The 21,255-nt window shown below is 39.3% G+C and overlaps 2 protein-coding genes across 2 annotated transcripts in view; one reads left to right on the forward strand and one right to left on the reverse strand.

Moving 5' to 3' along the window:
- Nucleotides 1-19,901, forward strand: part of LOC111868675 (sodium/hydrogen exchanger 9B2) — a 46,672-nt gene extending 26,771 nt beyond the window's left edge. The window contains exons 6-11 of the mRNA XM_023859550.2: nucleotides 1,542-1,717; nucleotides 1,849-1,958; nucleotides 2,615-2,779; nucleotides 4,883-5,026; nucleotides 5,909-6,010; nucleotides 15,335-19,901. Coding sequence (XP_023715318.1) covers nucleotides 1,542-1,717; nucleotides 1,849-1,958; nucleotides 2,615-2,779; nucleotides 4,883-5,026; nucleotides 5,909-6,010; nucleotides 15,335-15,550 — 913 coding nt within the window. The 3' untranslated portion in view covers nucleotides 15,551-19,901. The remainder of the gene's footprint in view (nucleotides 1-1,541; nucleotides 1,718-1,848; nucleotides 1,959-2,614; nucleotides 2,780-4,882; nucleotides 5,027-5,908; nucleotides 6,011-15,334) is intronic.
- Nucleotides 6,522-15,427, reverse strand: LOC111868676. Its single transcript, XM_023859552.2, has 3 exons — nucleotides 15,323-15,427; nucleotides 14,091-14,625; nucleotides 6,522-10,105 (listed from the first exon to the last, which is right to left on the reverse strand). The coding sequence occupies exons 2-3, from the start codon at nucleotides 14,118-14,120 to the stop codon at nucleotides 9,233-9,235; spliced, it is 903 nt and encodes a 300-aa protein (XP_023715320.1). The 5' UTR covers nucleotides 14,121-14,625; nucleotides 15,323-15,427; the 3' UTR covers nucleotides 6,522-9,232.
- Nucleotides 19,902-21,255: the final 1,354 nt, after the last annotated feature.

The following is a 21,255-nucleotide window of genomic DNA, read 5'->3' on the forward strand; positions in this document are numbered from 1 at the left end:
ATATTGGTGCGTACCATCAGTCCCGACCAAGCCAGTGAGTTCGGCCTCCACTAGCTTGGCGGTATCTATAATGCTTCCCCCATCTATCAGAGGTGTTAGAGACTACTTGTTGGGCGGGAAACGTCCTTGAATTTAGCTCAGTGACCTCCTTTGGAGATATGAGGTTCTTTTACGTGCCGTAAAGCTACGACATGGGACATACAGCTTAAAGTCCCTCCCGGAGGACCTGTTCCCTGAATTTTTCCGCCCTTAAAAATTCGACGACCTCCGCTGGGTTTGAACCTGCGTACGAGTCATGAGGTGGGAACGTTACCTCTAGACTACGGAGGCCGCTTTACTGAGGGGAATTAGACAGAAACTTCTGTGACTGCTGTGTTCACTGAGCCTATCCCCACTTTTCTGCGACCTCCCCTCCCTTCACAATGCATCTTCACAAAAAAAGGAAGTTTCTGCACCCCACTCTGTATATTTGAGTTCCAAGTAATTATCATCTTGCTTTCTTTATTGATTTAATTTTAAGGTCCCCATGCTAAATATATTATGTGTACTTCCACTATATAGCATAGTTAAAGTGCATGTGTCCATTATTCCCACATCATTTTATCTAATTTCCTGATTTGCTGCTATAGAAATACTCTGTTTCTCCAATTCCGATTTTAATTATCTTAATGTTCATATCTTGAATAAATTGAGCACATTCCATGTAGCAAGATATAACTCATTGTTCTTATAACCTTAGTCGATTCTCTGGATTATATCTGGCAGTCATTGTAAGGTTTTGTAACATACATTGTTTTCTGAAGTGAGGGTATTAACCTTACACCTGGAGGACCAGGGGCTACCTTTCATTTGGCCCCAAACACTTTTATCTACATAGCTTGGAGGACCCTGTGAGCAGCCTCTAAAATTCTCCTTTTTCAAGTGGCCACTTTCCCAGAAGGTTCCACGTCAGAATTCTCCCTTCCAGACAAATGAAGCAGCAACACACTTTACGTTCCTTCCAGATATGGAGGGTTCATGTAGTGATCAGTAAACAGACAGACAACAGACAAAATATGCCCAACTAACTCCATAAAGCAATGTCAATCCAGAAAAGATAATAGTTGCTCAGTTAATTAAGAAATGTCCTCATTTTTTTTGGAACCCAAAGGGTCATTAATGTGTTCACTAGAGTCTGCCACTGGGTCCTGTCCTGAACCATTTGAATTCAGTCCTCAGCCTTATCTAAAGGGAATTCCTTGCCACCATAGCATGTGCATCCTTCAATTGCAGTGGAGGAGACATTACATAGATTTGGAGAGTACCTGTGAATATATGGAATCAGCAGTCATGGATAGCTGACAAGGGGTATCCCTCCAGCTTGAAGGGTAGACTGTAGGGCAGATAACTCCTCAGCATATTAAAGTAACATATTACACTGCACCAATTGCATACACATATTTTTTCAAAACACTTCTGCAATTCAGATGTTTCCTCCTTGGATCTGTATTTAAATTATTACATTTTAGCATGCAGTATTATTCTGCAAAATATGTTTATAGTTTTGTGCTGGGAGCAGTGTCCCCTGCTGTTGTAGTACCCTCATTGCTTGGGCTTCAAGAGAAGGGTTATGGTGAAGACAAAGGAATTTCAACCCTAGTTATAGCTGCATCAAGCATTGATGATATTGCAGCCATCTCAGGCTTTGGAGTAGTTCTTGGGCTCATTTTCTCTAAAGGTAAGAATAAATTTACTTTTATGTTTATTTTAGGGCGTAGTACTTACTTGTATGTTAGATTGGTTAGAAACATTATGGACATTAAAGAAAACGTTATGCAACATCTGCTGGTTCTTGTGATGATGCTGTAGGTGGTGACTTGATGCAGCAGTTGGTACATGGCCCAATAGAGGTGGCCATTGGGCTGAGTTTCGGAGTAGGATGGGGAATTCTGTTGATGTTCTTTCCTCATAAAGATGATGTAAGTATTCCTGATGAGCCTAATGTCAGTGTGTTAACTAACAGTAATGTCTCATTTCCCAGTTCAGGTGTTTTGATTTTTGTATATTATACATCAGTGAATGTGACTTAATTTTTTGATAGGCAGTCCTTCGTTTCTGCCAGTGTTCCAGATATTCATCACATATGGCAACATGCATGATAACAGGCCTCCAACAAGATATAAACCTTGTGATGAATTTTAATTTTAAGATTGCTATAATTTTATTTACAGTTTCATACAGTCTGTCAACATTTCATTCAGTTTTTCATTGCTGGTATTTGTCAGCAGATTCCAATAAAGTAAATGTAGTTTTGGTTCTGTCAGTACGTCTGTTAATACATTAAGTGATGTACTGGTGCCTTGTTCTCACTAGATGCCAGCATTTAGATGTGACAATGTGTGGAGAGGTGCAATACATTTTAATCTTTCTTTGTCACAAAGAACAAAACCTTTAAAATATTTAAAAGTATCATACACTGTGCTATCTAAGCACAAATACTATAGAGTAGAAGAATTTTAACTATAGTTTACTGTTGTGGAAACATATTAATGCAACCCTATTTTCATGGTTCTTTTTCTAGGTGACCAAAGTTGTCTTGCCATTGTCTTCACAGTGATAATGGTTTTTGTTTCAGTTGTGGGTGGTTGGGGAGCGAACCTTCCTGATAGGAGGGGGTGGTCTGTTTGCTGTCCTGGGTAGCAGTCTCGTTGGTTACTCTGGAGCTGGTCCTCTTGGCTGCATCATAGCTGCCTTTGTAGCTTGCTCTGGCTGGAAGCTACAAGGCTGGAGTAGCAATTTTGTGAGTTTAGTAGATGCAATATTTTGCACATATGAAGTGCTGACCCCCACTAAGAGTCCTGAATACAATATCTGTACGAGGGGGGACCCAAAAATAACCGGAAACGACCTGTTGCGCGCACATGCTTTGTAGTTACGAGTTGTGCTGCTAGGTGGTGTTAGCTGGGGGTCTCCTGCGACTGTTAGTGAGCTGGCGTCAGTCTGAGTTAAGTGGTTTGTCTGTGGTGCTCTGTTGTGTGCGTTCCTGTTTCAACCCTTTGGCGATTAGTGAGATGGCCGACCAGAAGGAACAAAGAGTGTGCGTGAAATTGATGAAGATCGTCGAAAGACCATTGACCAACTTTCTGAGGAAATGAACATCTCATGGAGCACGGTCCAGCGAATTTTAACCGAAGGTTTGCACATGAGNTCACTAACAGTCGCGGGAGACCCCCAGCTAACACCACCTAGGAGCACAACTCGTAACTACAAAGCATGCGCGCGCAACAGGTCGTTTCTGGTTATTTTTGGGTCCCCCTTCGTACATATTTTTTATTTTTATTTTAATATCTGTACATGATTGCCCCACTTTACTCCCTCATCATTTACTTCAATCATTCACCAGAGAAGTGTAGACCTATTAACCAACAAAACTTTAAAAATAACTCTGTAGATACAACATTTTTAGATATATTTATAATTTAGGTTGTTTTGATTGATGTGAACTGGATTGGGCTGACTGAAATAAGCCTGGCAATTTTTTAAATTTTGGCACTGATGAATCTTGGGTTTTCAAAAAAAGCACAAAATTTCTGAACAGCTGGAAAATTGTCAATTACTTAAGGAAAATCTTCTGTCAAAACTTGTAACCATACAGAATTTCACATATAGTACTTAGGTGCAATAGTACAGTAAGCACCCAGTTATCCAGTAGCCAAGCATCAAGAATTCTCTTTGAAGTTGGAAAAATTTCAAAGAAAATTCACAATTTTTATAAAGTTATTGAAAATCAAATATGTGATATGCATACATTCATCTGCCATGTAGTAGTTCTTCAGTTGCCAGTAGCAGTGCTACACGTCATTCTTCCTCATGCAGGTGCTGTTACAGTGAGGCTCGTTGAATTTGTTATCATGTTACAGTATAAGCAACTGAAGTCTCAGCCATAAATCTACTTATCATGTTACAGTATAAGCAACTGAAGTCTCAGCCATAAATCTACTGTCACCTAAGAAGGCTCCCATGCAAGAAAGAAAGTTGAAGCATGTTGTTTTGGCTTTGTATTGGGCTTCTGTAAGTTTTTTTTTATGAAACGAGCAGATTCATGTAACTAGTGCATTGCATTCTGCATGCCTGCCAGGTAACTGGGAGTTTACTACATGTGTAGCTGAACACAATTTAACACACACTGATCAGCTCATTTGACCTCAGCCATGGCACCTCAGTATAAAATTACTTCTGTTTAATTTTTTCTGTCGTCAGTTTATGGGGTCTCAGCTATGGCCCATAAATGTTAAATTTGTTCCATTGAACCTGCCCCCCTCCTCCAGGTTTTTCTTTTTTTGATTTCTTATTTATCATTTTATAAAATGATGATTATGTACATCATGACTTGTTTTATTTTAATTCAGTGTTCAAATTCGTTGTTCTCTAGATAAATATTTAATGGAATTTCTGCACATGTTATGAGCATCGAAATTCAATTTTCATGTTCTTAGTTTCTGTTTTGCACAGAATGGTCCATAATGATAACTGCATGTTTCCAACAACCTGTTAAAAATTATATGATCAAATATGGAATGGCGGTATTGTTATTCCTAGCTTACTAGTTTGCATGATTGCTATGTTGATATTTTTACGTAGATAATTAGGAAGACTGTAGATTGTATGACTCTGACAAAGTTTCATGGAAATAAGGCAACAGGTATCATTGGAATGGAGGGACACTCACATGTATACATGCCCACACATATCGGAATAAACACCTGCACACAAAGACACACACACTATGATATAAGCTACAATTTTCTTAGGGAAAGGAAAATATTTTTAGCTGTAAGAAATGGAGAATGAAGGGGACTATATGCTGAATGATTTTTGTTAAGTAAATGATTTTCTTTGGCAGAATCCTGTAGCAGACATATACGGTGACATCTGGAAGGTGTTCCAGCCAGTTCTATTTGGACTTATTGGCACAGAAATAGATCTTTCACAGCTGGAAGAAAACACAGTTTTATATGGTCTCTGCATCCTGGCTGTGGGTCTCATGGTCAGTATAGTACTAACTGCGTTGGAGTGATGAGTTTTGCAAGACTGTTCTTGAAGATGGATATTTTCTGTGTTAATACAGTAATAAATAATACACAATAACTATGTATGAGTGAGGAAGCAACTGTGTGATCTTTCACATTTTATCTGGAACTACTTGATGGCTTTTGCTAAATTAAGTAATCCAGACCTTCAACTGAGATTTGTTTTTGCAAAATCAGTTTCAGTTTCTGTTGGTCTAATATAAACCCTTACTTTATATGAAGCTCAAATTGAACATTTAATGAAATATAAGAAAACATTTCTCTTGAGAAAGAGTGTATTGGCTTTTCTTATGTACCTAAAATAAACAAATGTAAGCAAATAAAATAGTTAACACTGTACATTAAAAATGATGGAATATGTACGCCTTCTAGCAAACTTCTACCTTTAAGAAAGTATTCCTCTGTGCCCTACCAGCACTCAGTCATCTTATTTATTAGTCTCCAATATGTAAATTTTCTACTGTTTATGCCATCTAGCTCAAGAGTAACCAATGTCAGGAACACATTATCATGAACAGATGCACCTGGGCTCAAGCATACATGAACTTGGGCCAAAGAGTTTAATATTTTCATCCATATGAAAAGATGCATTTCAGCAAATCAGACTTCTATATTGGAATCTTAAGTGATTAGGATAGTCATATTGAGACAGGACTGCAAAGTATGTAGAAAAGAGCAAAATTCATTTTTATTTTTCATTACAGCATACTTATGCTAGTTATTCTCCATCTCCAGAAGTAAGACGGAAAACACCTTCTTTGGAGCAACAGCAACATGTTCAGACACTATGTACATAGAAACTTCACAAGTTAAGTAATAAAGCGTAATTTCTTTTCTAGTTGCGGCTCCTGGCAAGCTGTTTTGCAACCATGGGAGGAACTCTAAACCCAAGAGAAATTCTATTTGTGGCCATTGCCTGGTTCCCAAAAGCAACTGTTCAGGTAACAATGTATGGCTTAAGCAAAACACCATGAAGGCACATAAGGGGCCTGGAGGTAAAGCTACAAATATTCTAGGCCTTGGTGCTAGATAGAGTGAGTGTTACATAGTTGCTGGATCACACTGTATGCATTTTGGGAGATACAGTAAGAGAAAGAGAGACACCAAAAACCAAAAACTGATGCCGGAAGCAGCGACTTGAAGCACAGAGCAAATGATGCTCAAGATGGTTCAAGTTCGTATAGCAACAGGCGTGACCACGGCTGTTGTACTGCGATGTGGAAAGCAAATGGAAAAACTACCACATCACTTTTCCTGGATAGTCTCTTTCCAAAAACAGAGATACCATGTATGCGAGATTAAACTGGAGGGGCGGATAGAAGTGACTAGAAGACGAGGAAGAAGACATAAGAAGATGCTGGATGACCTTGGGGATAGAAGAGGATATTTTTATTTGAAGGAGAAAGTTGAGATCGCATTAAGTGTGGGAACTGTTTTGGAAGAGACTGTGGACCTGTCATCTGACAGATTACTGATGAATGAATGAATAGTAAGAAAAACAATTATGCAGAACAATTTATAAAATCACGTGAAAATATGTCCAAACAAGAATATCCATTGTGGCCTTGAAAACCAGTGACTGATTTTTGTTGTTGTGCTTGATATTCTCATAATGCCTACAAGAGAGACTTACTGTTTAAACACAAGGGTTTTCCATTTTTTTAAATCATTACTTTACAAGAGTTTACCTACCAGAATTGTCTGAATTTCTTTCCTGTTTTCGCTACATGTCCAGCCCATACTATTCTACAGGGAGGAGGTAGAAAGAAGCTTCAGATTTTTTTTAAAAAATCTTTAGAATATATAAGATAAACATCTATATGATTCAGTTTTTAATTTGTTTGGTATGAGTTGCTCATTCCATATAGCACCAGGCTACAGGTTTGATGGCCAGGGTTTGATTCCTGGCAGGGACAAGAAATTTTTCTCATCTTCATAATGTCTAGACCATCTCAGGGACACACCCAGCCTTCTATCCAATGGATACTCAGGACTCATTCCTGAGGGGTGAAGCAACCAGGGCATGGAGCTGGCCACTGACCTCTATCTAATGCCAAGGTCAAGAATGGCAAAGCTATAGTTCCATTCCCCCACATTCCTTCATGGTGTAATTAGTTAAAGAGGCTATGTAAACTGAAATTCCTCATGCTAGGCATCATACAGTCACTGAGGATAGCAGAATTTAACTCATACATGTTCTTCCATAGAAATGCTTTCCATTAGTTTTGAGGCAGGCACAGACTAGAAGGGCTGAACTGGAATAACTGGAGGTATTAGTAATAACAACTGAGTGACAAATCTTCAGATAGTCCTGCTGTTGTATCCCGCAGTTGAGGGATAAGGTTGGCCTTGGGCGAGCGGATCACTTGGGAGGCAGAATGGGGTATACCTCTCAGCAGTTGTAATATAACTAAAATTTATTACTAATAAATGAATTACAAGAATCTGAAGGAAATGTAGAAGTGGTTATCTGCCTAAGCTAAGGGCAGTACTGACTCTTAGACTGAAATACAAGTAGTCTCAACTAGTTGTCTGATCTAAAAAGCACCCAGGGCGTCAGTCCTTGGGATTTTATACTACACTTAAGGACTCACTTCCGGATTATTCCCAAATAAGGTTACAGAGATGGTCACTTGGACTTCACTCCCTGCTGCTGTACTATTCCTAGCGTTGTTCGGCCCTCGCTCCAAATGTGACGTAGTGTCTCGGGTCACAAGTTCAATTGATATCCGGCTGGCTGGCAACACTAGAGTGGAAGAATACAGCTTACTACAGCTCATACATACATTCTGTTAAAATAACCCAATTCATATGCAGTACCTCGGTATTTGTACCTATCCCTACAGGTAATTAATATCATTATATGTTACAATACACCCATCCTAGACCCCTATACAACACCTCCCCCCTTGGGAAGAAATTCAATTTACACTTTAATTGAATTTAGAAATGTGATTTTGCAGATCTACTTCTTTTTGATCTGCGAAGTTCTCCGGTTTCTCTGAGGTTGGTAAACTTGTCTAGAGTTTGAAGTGGGATTTCTTCCGGGTTACTTGCAATGCTCTCGCTGCTGGTTTTAATATTGATGTTACCTCTTAATATTAATATTATATTAATAATAATATTAATATTAATAATCTTAATATTGATGTTACCTCTTCCGTTTGACTCTGTGGTGAGACCCAAACGTTCTGTGGTGGAGGCAGCAATCGCTCTTATGGCAGTGTTTGCTTTACAGCAAGGTAATACACACCTCCCTAGCTTATACAGTACATATATTACCAATACACTAGCAAAAACATATGCTAACACTGAATATGTGGTATGGTACTGAGCATACCTGCTCTTCCATTCATGCTCTCTGGCCAACTTTTCCAGTTCAGAAATCTTAAAACTAGCGAATTTTAAATCCTCTACATGATTGACTATGTTTGAATTTCATATCTAAATCTATATGACTCAGGTTGAGGTGAGAACCTAATTGTTCACAGCATTCAAATTCGGCGTCTACCTTTGACAGTTGATCTCCTCCCTTTCTGGAATCGTTCACCTTAATTTCCCTCACTGTGAATAATAATGCTGTTTTTGTGAAACCTTTACACCCTGCTTGAATTTCCAGCTTTCCAGTGTGAGTGAGCAAAACTTCCACTGTTTCCTTGTTGGGACACACAATTGTCACACTATCACTGGATGGTATAAGTATATCCACTCATTTCGCCTCTCCAGTTGTGTCCACACCGGGTGTGTGATAGACACTACTCGGGTATCACAACTCTGAGGTATAGTTCTCCTGGGTTGTAACAATTTTACTACACAAGATTCTCTCAGGTGACTATTTAGTAGGGGTTGACTCTGTTTACATATAAATGAACTTGCTTTCATTAATTTACATTTGTCAAGTTCCTCTCTACTGGTGGTGAAATAATATTGTCCAGTTTTATCCACATACAATACTGAACTCTCTCTCAATGTACACAAACTTGAATTTGTCCTTGGCTGTTGGAAGAGGTATTAGTTTTAATGCCTTAAAAACGCTCTTATTCATGAGTGGTAGAGTTATTACATACTCTAATATACCCTTATTTATGTATACATGTACATCACATAATTTATTAATCATGCCGATCGAATCCTTGCTTAAGGACAATGGTGCCAGTGTACCCTCAGGGAAAAAACGGAATGCTCTTCTTCAAACTCTCAATAATTAAACTAGGAGAAACAATTTGTGGTTGCAGCACTCCTTTCTGTGCATTCAGTATACTTTCTATTAGTAAATCAAGATTTCTTTGCATAGCATTTAAGGCACTGTTCACTTGAGCAATGTGACTTTCTATATTAATCTTAATCGATATTAGGGCCAGTCTAGCTTCAGTTTCTCCTATAAATTTCTCCATATAAGTTTTTAATTCTGTCAATCCTCTTTTGATAAGGTCATTATTATATTCCATATCGGATATTGTTTCATTAAAAGTTCCCAATGGAGCCTTGACAATTGATAACTGTTGCTTCATTAAACCTGTTATATCCTCCGAGTTTTCCTCGAATCGCCTGATTTGTTCATTATAGTAATCAGCGTCATCCGAATCCATTGTGCCAAACAGAATTTTACTAATTTCGCCAATAAAGTTAAAAACTCCTTGACGTCTCCTACGGTGACTAGGATTGCTTCCTATCAAGTCTTTTAACAACCTTTCGCTTCCTCTAATCTGACTCAATCTGTCTCTTGCTATGTTTTCGAAACGATTACAGTTTGTCCAATTTCTAATTGAAGTGGTCAAGCATAATTTGCGCATGTGTTCTGTGTATTCTCCTATCTTATCCGATTTTTGGTCCATATCTTTTACATCTAAGTATACCACTGTTTTCCATTCTGCATTAAATAAGTTAACTTCTCCTAGATTTTCGTAATATATTCCTGGTGATTCATCATATCGATCTACTGAGTATCCAAGATCTTCAGTTGAGGCATTTGTCTCCCTGATTCCCCATGACCAAACGCTCCATACTGCTGTGATCCATGTCCTCCTATACTGTATCTGGAAAGAATAATATTCATTATTTCTCCTATGAAACTAATGGAAAGGTTTTAGCCTATTTAGGTGTACCCTTTGAATTCTTTTTCCCATCTTGAGGGTCGCATTAACCCCTTCTTTACTAATAACTTCATAGCGTCCTAACCATTGCAAACACAGTTTCTTTGATCTACCTCTCCTCATGGTTTCATCTAACAGTAATACTTTGTCACCTGCTTTAATCGATGGTTCCTCTGCATGCCTATCATAGTATTCTTTACTCTTGTGCTTGGCCTGTATTACTCTTTCTCTAGCCTTGTGGTGAGCGGTTTGTAGTCTATTCTTTAATTCAACTAATAAATCATCAAAATTGTATTGGGGATTTGGATCTCCTATTAAGTTAGATGGCATCGCTGACTTAAATCCCTATATCAGTTCAGGCAGAGTGTATGCGGTAGCTACATGGATCGACGTATTATATACGTACACTGCGTAAGGTACCCACTCATCCCAGTTCATTTGATCCTCCCGTATGTAATGTGTCAGGTATTCTTTCAATACTCTGTGACTATGTTCGAGGCTACCGTTGCTCTCCGGGTGAAAAGAGGTGGTTTGTAATTTCTTTATCTTAAGCATTTTGCAGACATTCTTAAAAATTTCGCTCAGGAAGTTTGAGCCTTGATCTGTTAGAATGGTTTTCAGTGTGCCCATTTTCAAAATTATGTGGGTTACAAATTCCCTAGCTACCGTTTCCACATCTTGCTTTCGTATGGGAATGGCCACTAAAAACTTGCTGTGTTCATCTTGGAAAGTAAGTAGGTACTTATTTCCGTTCTGGGTTCCTGTTAAAGGACCCACAATATCTAAACAACATTTTTCCAAGGGTTGGCTGGCTGTAGTGGTAATCTACATCGGGACTTTCCCGCGTGGCCTTAATATTTTATTCACTTGACAGCTCTTACACCTTTTAACATAACCTTCAATTTCTTGCCTCATACTGGGCCAAGAATACTTTTCCTTTATCACCCTATAGGTCTTATTCATGCCACGATGACCTCCCAGAGGTGCATCATGATACTCATACAAGATTTGTTTCTTTTTTTCATCCTCTATATGTGTTCCTAATTGGGTTTTGCTCTGTAGCGATAATCCATGAATACGATTTAATGCGTCCACGTTTGTGTTCAAAGCTCCTTTCTTGTATACTATCTCATAATCGTATTCTTCTAGCTGGATTCTCCACTTTAGCAATCTCGATCCCAGGTCCTTAACATTCATAATCCACATTAGTGGCTTGTGATCGCTGGCTACTTTAAATTTCCTGCCATATAGGTAGGGTCTGAAATGTTTCATGCCCCATACAATAGCTAGAAGCTCTTTCTCACTAGTGGAATAGTTGCGTTCTGCTTTGTTCAAATTTCTACTGGCAAAAGTTATGGGTAGATCTTTCCCAATTTCTCCCTGTGATAAAATCGCTCCTAGCCCTTCATTGCTAGCGTCTGTAGTTAGTAAGAAGTCTTTAGTGAAGTCTGGATATTGCAAGATGGGCTTTGACACCAATTTGTCTTTAGCTTCTGAAAGGCTAATTCCTGTTCTGTTTCCCAAACAAAAGGTACATTAGCTTTAAGTAAAGCATGTAGGGGCGCAGCTATCCTGCTAAAATTTGGGATGAATTTTTCGGTAATAGCTGGCCATACCTAAATAGCTTTTTAGTTGCTTGACATTGATCAGTCTTGGGTAATTACATACAGTCTCTACCTTCTTAGGGTCAGGCATTACCCCTTTTTCCATGATCACATGCCCTAAGTAGCTTACTTCAGTGTGAAGGAATTCGCATTTATTGGGTTGGAGTTTGAGATTAAATTTCCTGATTCTGTCGAATACTACTCTCAATTTTGTATCGTGCTCACTTAGGGACCTGGCATATATTACAATGTCGTCTAGAAATACAAAGCAGCGCGACCCTGTGAGACCACATAACACTGTGTTACTCATGCGTTGGAAGGTCGCTGGTGCCAAACGGAAGCCTCTTATACTCCCAATGACCACTTTTTGTGCTGAAAGCAGTTTTTTCTCGGTCTTTCTCTTCAACTTCTATTTGGTGATAACCCATCACCATGTCTAGGCAGCTAAAATACTTTGACTGGCCCAGCTGATCTAATATCTCCACGATATCGGGGAGAGGGTAGGCATCACCTATGCTCTTCTCATTCAGTTTGCGGCAGTCTACCACCAATCGCCATTTCTTCTCCCCACTAGCATCCTCTCTCTTGGGAATAACAAGGATAGGGCTATTCCACAGTGATTTGCTCTCGGTTATTATCCCACCCTGCAGGAATTTGGTTACTTGCATGTCCACCTCCACCTTCTGGGCTTCTGGCAGTCTATATGGCCTAGTATTAATCGGGCTAGTTCCTGGTACAACAGTTATGGAATGCTTGACGGCATTCGTACAACTCAAGTGGTCTCCCTTTAGGTAAAATTTATCTTGGTAGTCTCTACAGGTACTTTCGATTACTCCTTTTTCTTCGGAATTTAGGTGACCTAGCATCAAGTTCGCCAGGACCTTTTCATCTCTGTTCTGTCCCATTTTCATTTCCACTGGGGTTACGGCTCCCACATAACCAGTTCGATTTTCCCTATCTGGAGTGTACCTTTCCCATTGCATACGGGGAATTTCCATCACTACTTCTTCATCCCTCATATTCAAAATACTGGTGATAGCCTTGTTTCCTTCAATCTTTGTTAGTGAGTTGGCTATATAAATTCCCTCCGCTATCTCTAGCTTACTGATAATCCCTTCAGTGCCTTCTTTCCCTTCTTCTACAGGTACCTCTACTATTACTTCCGACCTCTTTGGCAATCACATTGATCTAGCGTGCCCTGCTACAGGTGTTTCGGCTACACCGAATATCTCTTTAATGACTTTGTGACCCTCCGCCTCAAAGGTTACTCTCTTATTCTCATAACATATGTTGGCTTTTGTACTCTGCAAATATCTCGACTGAGGATCCCATTGTAAGCAAGATCTACTTGTTTATTCACTACGTGGAATGGGAATCGAATTCTAAAATTCCTTTCCTCGATCCCAACCTCTATGACGCCATACGTCTCTACTACGGATCCGTCCACTGCTCTCATTGTTATTTTACGGGTCGGGTCAAACACGGCTTCCCCTATCAACTTCGTGCTCTTTATCAAACTTATATCGGCGCCTGTGTCTACCAGAAACCTCAATTTTCCAGCCTTGCTAACATCCACCTCCCATTCCAAACCGTCATACTTATTTCCACTGATACAGCCTATTGTACCGTATGGACCGTCTGCTGGCTACAGGCCAGTGGTCCTTTTTCGTTTTCCATCTCCTCTGTTTACTGCTTGTCTCTACTCGACACTTTTTGGGGTTTCTTGCAGAATTTTGAAATATGTCCCTTCTCTCCACAATTATAGCAAACTACGTCGTGTGGTGACGCCTGTCTCCTCACCGAAGCATATGTTCCTCAATTTATCTGATAACGTGAGAATTCCTGCTCTTTCTTCTTCCGAGCAATCCATCAGTGCTACTTCTCTAAATTTCGAGCCTAATGTTTGGATCTTTTGCACCCATTCCGAAACACTTTCTGATTTTATTTGCTTAGCCTTGAATAACTGGGTAGCATGAAAATCCAATGTATATTTTTCAAGGTAAGTGTTTTTCAGGAATTCCCTAACCTCTATCCATTTATCCAAATTTTGGTGGGCTATCGCTATCCGAGGCTCCCCACTGATTCTGGTTAACACGAACTTATATAATCTATCCTCATGTTCTGGGTTTATTACTTCAAACGTGGCGTCCGCATTAGAAATAAATGTAAGTACCTCTCTCTTATTCCCACTGAATGGGGTTACTAATTTCAATGCCTCACTTACACTAACATACTGCTCCGCCATATTGCTGGAGCTATTTGCCTCTGCAGCCTGCGCACTTGTTCGCGAACTGACACTCATATATCCTTAAACAGGGACTCATCATTGATGATAATGGACGTTTATCTGGCATAATGGTCCTTCTCCTTCTCTCGCAGTCAGCTCGTCCTCTTGCTCCCCTCGAACTCTCGGTCGTTCACCCTTCGCCTATCTGTTATCTGCTATTTCTCAGCTCCACCATTCCTGTAACTTGTAAATTTCTATTTTAGGGACAGCTTATCGAAGCAACACTTAAAATCTTCCTCCTCTCATCTCCACCCCTCTGCAGAGACTGCTGACTACCTTCTTGTACAATCCCCACACTAATGAGGCTCCTCTGTCTTCACTTCTGGTACGCTGTTTGCTTCCAATCCCTTGTTCTTCCTTTAGAAGAACTGCAAGTGCCCAGTTAATGAGCTATGGAACAGATGGGTCTTACCAACTGTTATGAGTAGGAAGTTCTCCTGGTGGGAAGAATTCCTCCTCCTCCTTCGACGTTCCTGTTGATCCTTTTCTGGCTGCTAATCACCCCACACACCTGACACCAGTTGTTGTATCCCACGGTTGAGGGATAAGGTTGGCCTTGGGTGAGCGGATCCCTTGGGAGGCAGAATGGGGTATACCTCTCAGCAGTTGTAATATAACTAAAGTTTATTAATAATAAGTGAATTACAAGAATCTGATGGAAATGTAGAAGTGGTTATCTGCCTAAGCTAAGGGCAGTACCGACTCTTAGCCTGAAATACAAGTAGTTTCAACTAGCTGTCTGGTCTGAAAGGCGTCCGGGGCATCAGTCCTTGGGGTTTTATACTACACTTAAGGACTCACTCCCGGATTATTCCCAAATATGGTTACAGAAACGGTCACTTGGACTTCACTCCCTGCTGCTGTACTATTTCTAGCGTTGTTTGGCCCTCGCTCCAAACGTGACGTAGTGTCTCGGGTTACAAGTTCAATTGATATCCAGCCAGCTGGTAACACTAGAGTGGAAGAATACAGCTTACAACAGCTCATACATACATTCTGTTAAAATAACCCAACTCATATGCAATACCTCAGTATTGTACCTATCCCTACAGGTAATTTAATATCATTATATGTTACAATACATCCATCCTAGACCCCTATACAACAATGCCTCTTGTTGCCTAGACAAGTACCGTACCATGTGAGATATGGATGATCTAGTCTGGGCACAAATTTCCACTCATTTATATCTTAAAAGGCAGTATAAATTCAATCAGCCTATTATGCTAATTGTGCCACTATACATTTCTCTCATTACATTTCACTTACATGTGTGTCCAGGCTGCCCTTGGTCCTGTGGCACTGGATTTGGCACGTACGGAGGACCCACAGGACACGAGAAAATTAGAACTGGCATCACAAGTTCTGACAATAGCAGTGCTCTCTATCTTGGTTACTGCCCCACTTGGAGCGATAGGTATCTACATAGCTGGGCCCCGCCTTCTGGGTAGAGTTGTGAAAGAGACACAGGGTGATACTGCCAACAGTCAAGTATGATGATGATTGTGAGGTAACTCTAGATATAAAGTTCATGTATGAAACTGTCCACTGCCATAATGTACTTTATTCAGACAGCATTTTAGAAAGTGGATCTGTGCTGGGCTGAATATGATTTGATGCCATAATACAGATTCTTCTTTCTCATGTGCTTGAAACTAATGAAATAACAGAAGTGTGGTAAGCCTCAGCACCTTGACACTGCAGCTTCAAATGAGCTCACTGCAGCAGCTTCTGATGCTGATACAAGCATGGACCATTGGTAGACTGATTACAAAACAACTGCCAGAACTTCCATTATTAATTAGTGTGCATAATCATAGTAGTCTGCACTTCTTATGGGCATAGTGTGTCATATTTAATGCCTAATCACATCAATTTTTTGTACTTAGATCATCTTACTCATCTCTATTTCATTTTAAAAATAATGTTTTAATATTCATAAGCATGGAATTGTCTTTAAGAGTAGTTGTGTGTACTTAATTTTTATTATACTAAAATATGAAAAGAGTGCAACAGAAATATCTTACAATTTCACCACCTTATGTTAATTTGACACACATTTTACATACATTCAGGTCTGCAAGTAAGGGTTACTTGCCTGCCAGATGATATAAAATTTTTCTGTTCAGAAGCTATTATTATTGACCTTCAGCTGCTAGTTTAATTCTTAGCAAGAATGATAACAGTGATAGTGAATAGCCTGTGGCCTTGAAAAACAAGCAGTCGTGATCTGAATCCCAGCAAGAGGTAAAAAAAAATCCTTCACAGCATCCAGACTGGCTCTGGTGTCCATCAAACATCCTATTGAGTGGGTACCAAGGATTCTTTGTCAGGGTGTAAAGTGGGTGAAGCACGATGCTGACCGCTCACCTCCATCTAGTGCCAAGGTTAAGAATGTGTGAAGTTATACCTCCACTCCTCCATACATCCTTATGGCATGGTGCTTCACTAAGCACAGGGAAACTTCACTTTATACAATGTTACTGAATTTTACACTATTGAAACTTCCCCAAAATGGTTGTTTCATCCTTATGAAAAACAGACACTCATTTGACATTATATAACCTATGCTATTGATGAAGAGTCAATGCATAAACTAGGGGACAGGAAGAAATTGTTCATAGCAAGCACATTAAGTTGACATTCATTTTCCCACATTAACAATTCAAACATGAAAATACAGTGTTAGGATCTTATTTTAATGCAGTTGCATTTATCTACTAGTTAAAGAGCTAATCATTTATTGACCCAGTTTAGCTTTGTTCATCCAACAGTCTCCTCAAAGGTCTTCTTAATTTCTTGATCAATCTCATACATTTCATTTCAGAGGCTGAAATTCTGGATTTGTCTTGCGCTCACTGCCAAACTTTCACTCCCATATAAAAGTGCCAGTAAAACCAGGGCACTATACATTTTTATCCTGTATGTTCCGGAGTTCAGGTTGTGTTGATGAGGCGTTCCTTTTAATAGGTTACAAATTTTAAATTCGGTGCTTTTTGTCCTTCATATGACAGTATCTTAAGTACTTCAATATGCTGACTTTTAAAATGTTTTTAAAATATTTTGTTTTCTACTTATGTGTTCCTGGCATGCAACTACTTATCTAAGAAGAAAGCAGTCTATACACGGTGCCATATCCCAAAAGACTGCTTTCTTCATAGTCACTGCCGTGAAAGACTCAAATCTTACATACTTATCTAAGATTTGATATGCCATTCTTTGAGTTCAATCTACTCCTGTATTCAGATGGTTGGCTGTAATTTGCCCGGCAGTTACATTCACTTCTGATTTACACTTTATCCAGCAGCAATCCAAAATTTGGATTCAGGGCTTGGAAACGTTTTTCTCCTAATCTAAAACCTTGAGCTAGAATGGCTGTCAGTAAAATGACTCTGGAGGTCAGATGGCTGAGGTTCAATTCCTAGCAAGGACTTCTTTTTGCCATTATGTTAAGAATGGCTCTCAGACCCACCAAAGTTCTTATACAGTGAGTACTGAGAAGTAAATCAGCCTAGTGTACAGCTGACCACAATTCTGCATACAGTGCCTAGGCTTACAATGTGGGAAGCTTTATCACCATGTTCCCTATACATTGAGACCAACTGTTCAGCTGCCATGTTGAAGGTCAGCCTTTTAATTGAACCCAGGACCCTCATATTGATGTCACCCTGTGTGTGAGTTGTTGTAGTGCTCATAGCTGTTTGTTACTTTCATGTCTTGCCATTTGTGAGAAGCTTGGTTCATCAAAATGGTTAACAGAAATCATTAAGAGCTGCAACATGTTTAATGCAGGACTGGGTACTGGCAGGTTAACCATATGGTAACTAGGACATTGAGAGCTGAAAAAATTTCTCAGGTGTCCCATGTCTTTTGGAATGATCAACTGTTTATGTGGCTGGAAGAATCTGGCAGAGGGGGGTTCAGTGGTATAGCTTAATTTGGGAGAACACCAAGACACAGTAACAACACAGGATGGACTTGTGTAATGACACATTACTGCCTGCAGCTCAATAATTCACATGTACATTAAAGTTAGAAACATATTCATTCATATTTAAGGTGAACATTTAATTGCATTTTCTTAGTTTCTGATGCCATGTAATAATAAAATTCCCTCTAGTCAATGCTTTGCCATCATTGTATTATTGCTCTAACTTCAGTACATGACATTTTAAGTTTATGAATTAGTGTACCTCTCTCTGAAACAAATAATTCAATGTTAACACCACTGACTGACATCTGCCTTGACTGCTATCACCTTTGTTTGCAACAAATACATTATCTTAGGTGAGGTAACATACATTTCCATTGAGTAGGACCATAACTACTTCTAACATACAGGTTAATACTAACTCAACAGCTTGATGAGAAAACACTGCCTCCATATCCTGGTTCAGCTTCTACACTCCTATGATACACACACCACACACTTCCGAAATTAACCCCAGGCTCCAGAATTCACCAGTAAGACATCACAGTACAGTGACATTATGCAGGCAACAGTCAACTATTTCTTTTGAAAACTGAATGACCCATTAAGTCATGAACAGTCAAACCCCAAAAACCTTTCAACAGTGCTATGATACCTCACCTTGCGATTCCATTTTGTAAGCATTATACCAGGTTTAGACAAATGAATACATGTACTATCATACATTACACTTCTGACCTAATGATTAACCAGAGCTGTGGATGGGCTGGTACAACAAACTCATGACACAGTACTTCGAATTACTGGGTTTTTGGACTTTGTCCATCATGTGGTATTCTAAAAACACTAGTACTTTGGAAACTGATCTGCTTCTGTCTTCAGGTGAAGAGGGAGACACCTACTTTGTTCATTCCTTTAGCAAGAACTAACATCAGTCACTGGACCAATGCAGTAATTGAGGTTCACTCTTTCTAACAGACCCAACAGTGTGGGTGTCTTCCCCCTCATATGAGGATTGAAACAGATCTAGTTTCCAAAATGCTGTGTTCTCCAGTGTTTTTAGAATACCAGATGATGGATGAATAAAAAAAAAAAAGTAATTCTGACCATTGTACACCATCGTTAGAAGCCTCCAGAATCTACCTGTGGCAAAGTGCCTGGACAGAGGGACAACCTTAAACTTTATAGGATCTTAGGACCAGACAATGCATCATGGGCACCAGAAAATGTCTGTACTGTGAAAGAACAAATAGAAACCAATGGAGACCAGGACTCCAGTGTTGAAACTCTTCATCCTGGATTTACAGTTTGATTCCCTGAGCACAGTACGTATTGTCATTTCAGTGGTCTAGTTGTGGATGTTGGATGAATGAACCATAAATCTGCAAATTTTACCACTGGATTGACAATATCATCAAGAAATTTCCAAATTCCTGCAAGCCATAATCAGCACAGTAGAATCTTCATATTTGCTTTCACGTTTCTTATGATTCGTTTTAATTGTTATTACGAATGAAGTACAGACCTGAATATCTATTTTTAACAATGTAAAAATCATACAAGGTTTTTAAATGGAAGGTTTACAGTTTCCTACATATGGTACTTGTCTCTGTTTTTTAATAGTATGTAACTTTGAAGTATCAGTTTTCAAGGTGATGAGTGTTCTGTTATGTTCATAACATTGAATGCAGATTAGCTACAAAGCTGGTGAAAGCCTAGACACTCTTTTCATGGGCTTCCACAGCATCTTGAGATTAATTCGATAATAAGCTTCCAAAATTTAACTCACTGTTATTTTCCCATTTGATTTGATCCAATATAACATTTACACCTAAAAGAGTATCATATAAATTATAATTTGAGAATCATTTACGCTGGTTAACAAACTGAAAAATCAAATCTAAACTTCAAATTAATATAACTTAAATTTTGTCTAGATAATGTGGGATCCTCAACATCTCACAACCCTATGGGCCTTCAGGGCCTGGTACAGGGATAGCTTTACTTTTTACTTTTACATTTCCTTCACTACAGAAGTAATGGTTTATACTGGCATGTCTCTAGAGCTAGTATTCTAACAGGGTACAACCACATGTTGGCAGTATCATACGTGTTTTTACTGTTTTATGCTAATAATGAATGCGACTTCTGGCCATAACAAAATTCTCAAGAACAACTCCCCAAGTGTGACTTAATAAACCCTTTATACACAGTCATTATTATTTTGCCCACTTAAATACCCTTCCAGAACAAGATAGTTTGTCTTTCAAAGAAAGACAAAAGCAGTGGTGGCCTACCCCTCACGCAGTACAATATCTCTCATATTTAAGACCAATAGCGAAGGAATGTTGATCATTCTTTTCATGAAACCCACAGTGAACGTAGATAAGTCTGGTGTTCTTGGAAGGCAATTGAAACTGGATTAATTTCAGAATCTTATATACATTATATGTCACTAAAGTTAAGTTTATATAAAACTCATAAATGACTCATTTCAGTTAAAACTGAACTCCTCAGATACAAACACACTGCACAACAGGTCAGCCATGTGAGCACATTACCAGCCACTGCACTCAACATGACGACATTTATGTGTAATAATTTTTTGTACTTTAAAAACAGTCTCATATAAATCCACAAGTTGAACTGTACTGGCTTTAAAATGGATAAGTACACAAACAATACAAGATATAGCACATACCATGACAATTTAAGTGACAAAGACATGATCATTTTTCTTGAAACACATTACAAAAATGAAGAATGCTGTTTTCTGGAATGTGGCACCATGTAGATCTAGTGGAAACTGATGTTTTGGAGGAATGTATCACCTCCATCTTAAGGGTAGAAAAATCCGCAAGCGAGGAACTAGCATGTTGTGCAGGCAACTGTAGACTGAGTCACCAGTTGAAAACACCCAGCTACATAAGAATAGGGAGGGGGGAAGAGTGGGCCACAAGGGAAATCAATAGAGATGATAGGGGAAGGGTCTGTAGAGATGGGGCAGCAGGTAGCAGGTCAAAGCCTTGTTGGGGGAAAAAAAAAGAGGCAGGGCCACCAGGAGAGCATTGACCCAATAGCCTCGGGGCTAAGCTGCCAAGTGCGCATCGACCTGCGTAGCCTTGTAGATCTGGATTTTTTTATCCTTAAGATGGAGGTGATACCTTCCTCCAAAACGTCGGTTTACACTAGATATACACGGCACCACATCCCTGAAGATGGCATTCTTCATAGTCACCTCCATGAAAACCTCAAATCTTACACATTACAA

The sequence above is a fragment of the Cryptotermes secundus genome, unplaced genomic scaffold, assembly GCF_002891405.2.
Source record: "Cryptotermes secundus unplaced genomic scaffold, Csec_1.0 scaffold857, whole genome shotgun sequence".
NCBI lineage: Eukaryota > Metazoa > Arthropoda > Insecta > Blattodea > Kalotermitidae > Cryptotermes > Cryptotermes secundus.

Excerpts from the sequence above, each read along its gene's own strand:
- LOC111868676 (XM_023859552.2), bottom strand. The coding sequence starts at position 14,120 with ATGCCAGATAAACGTCCATTATCATCAATG. Across the intron at positions 10,106-14,090 it reads AACGTCCATTATCATCAATG|ATACAGTATAGGAGGACATG; the intron begins ATGAGTCCCTGT and ends TATTCTTTCCAG.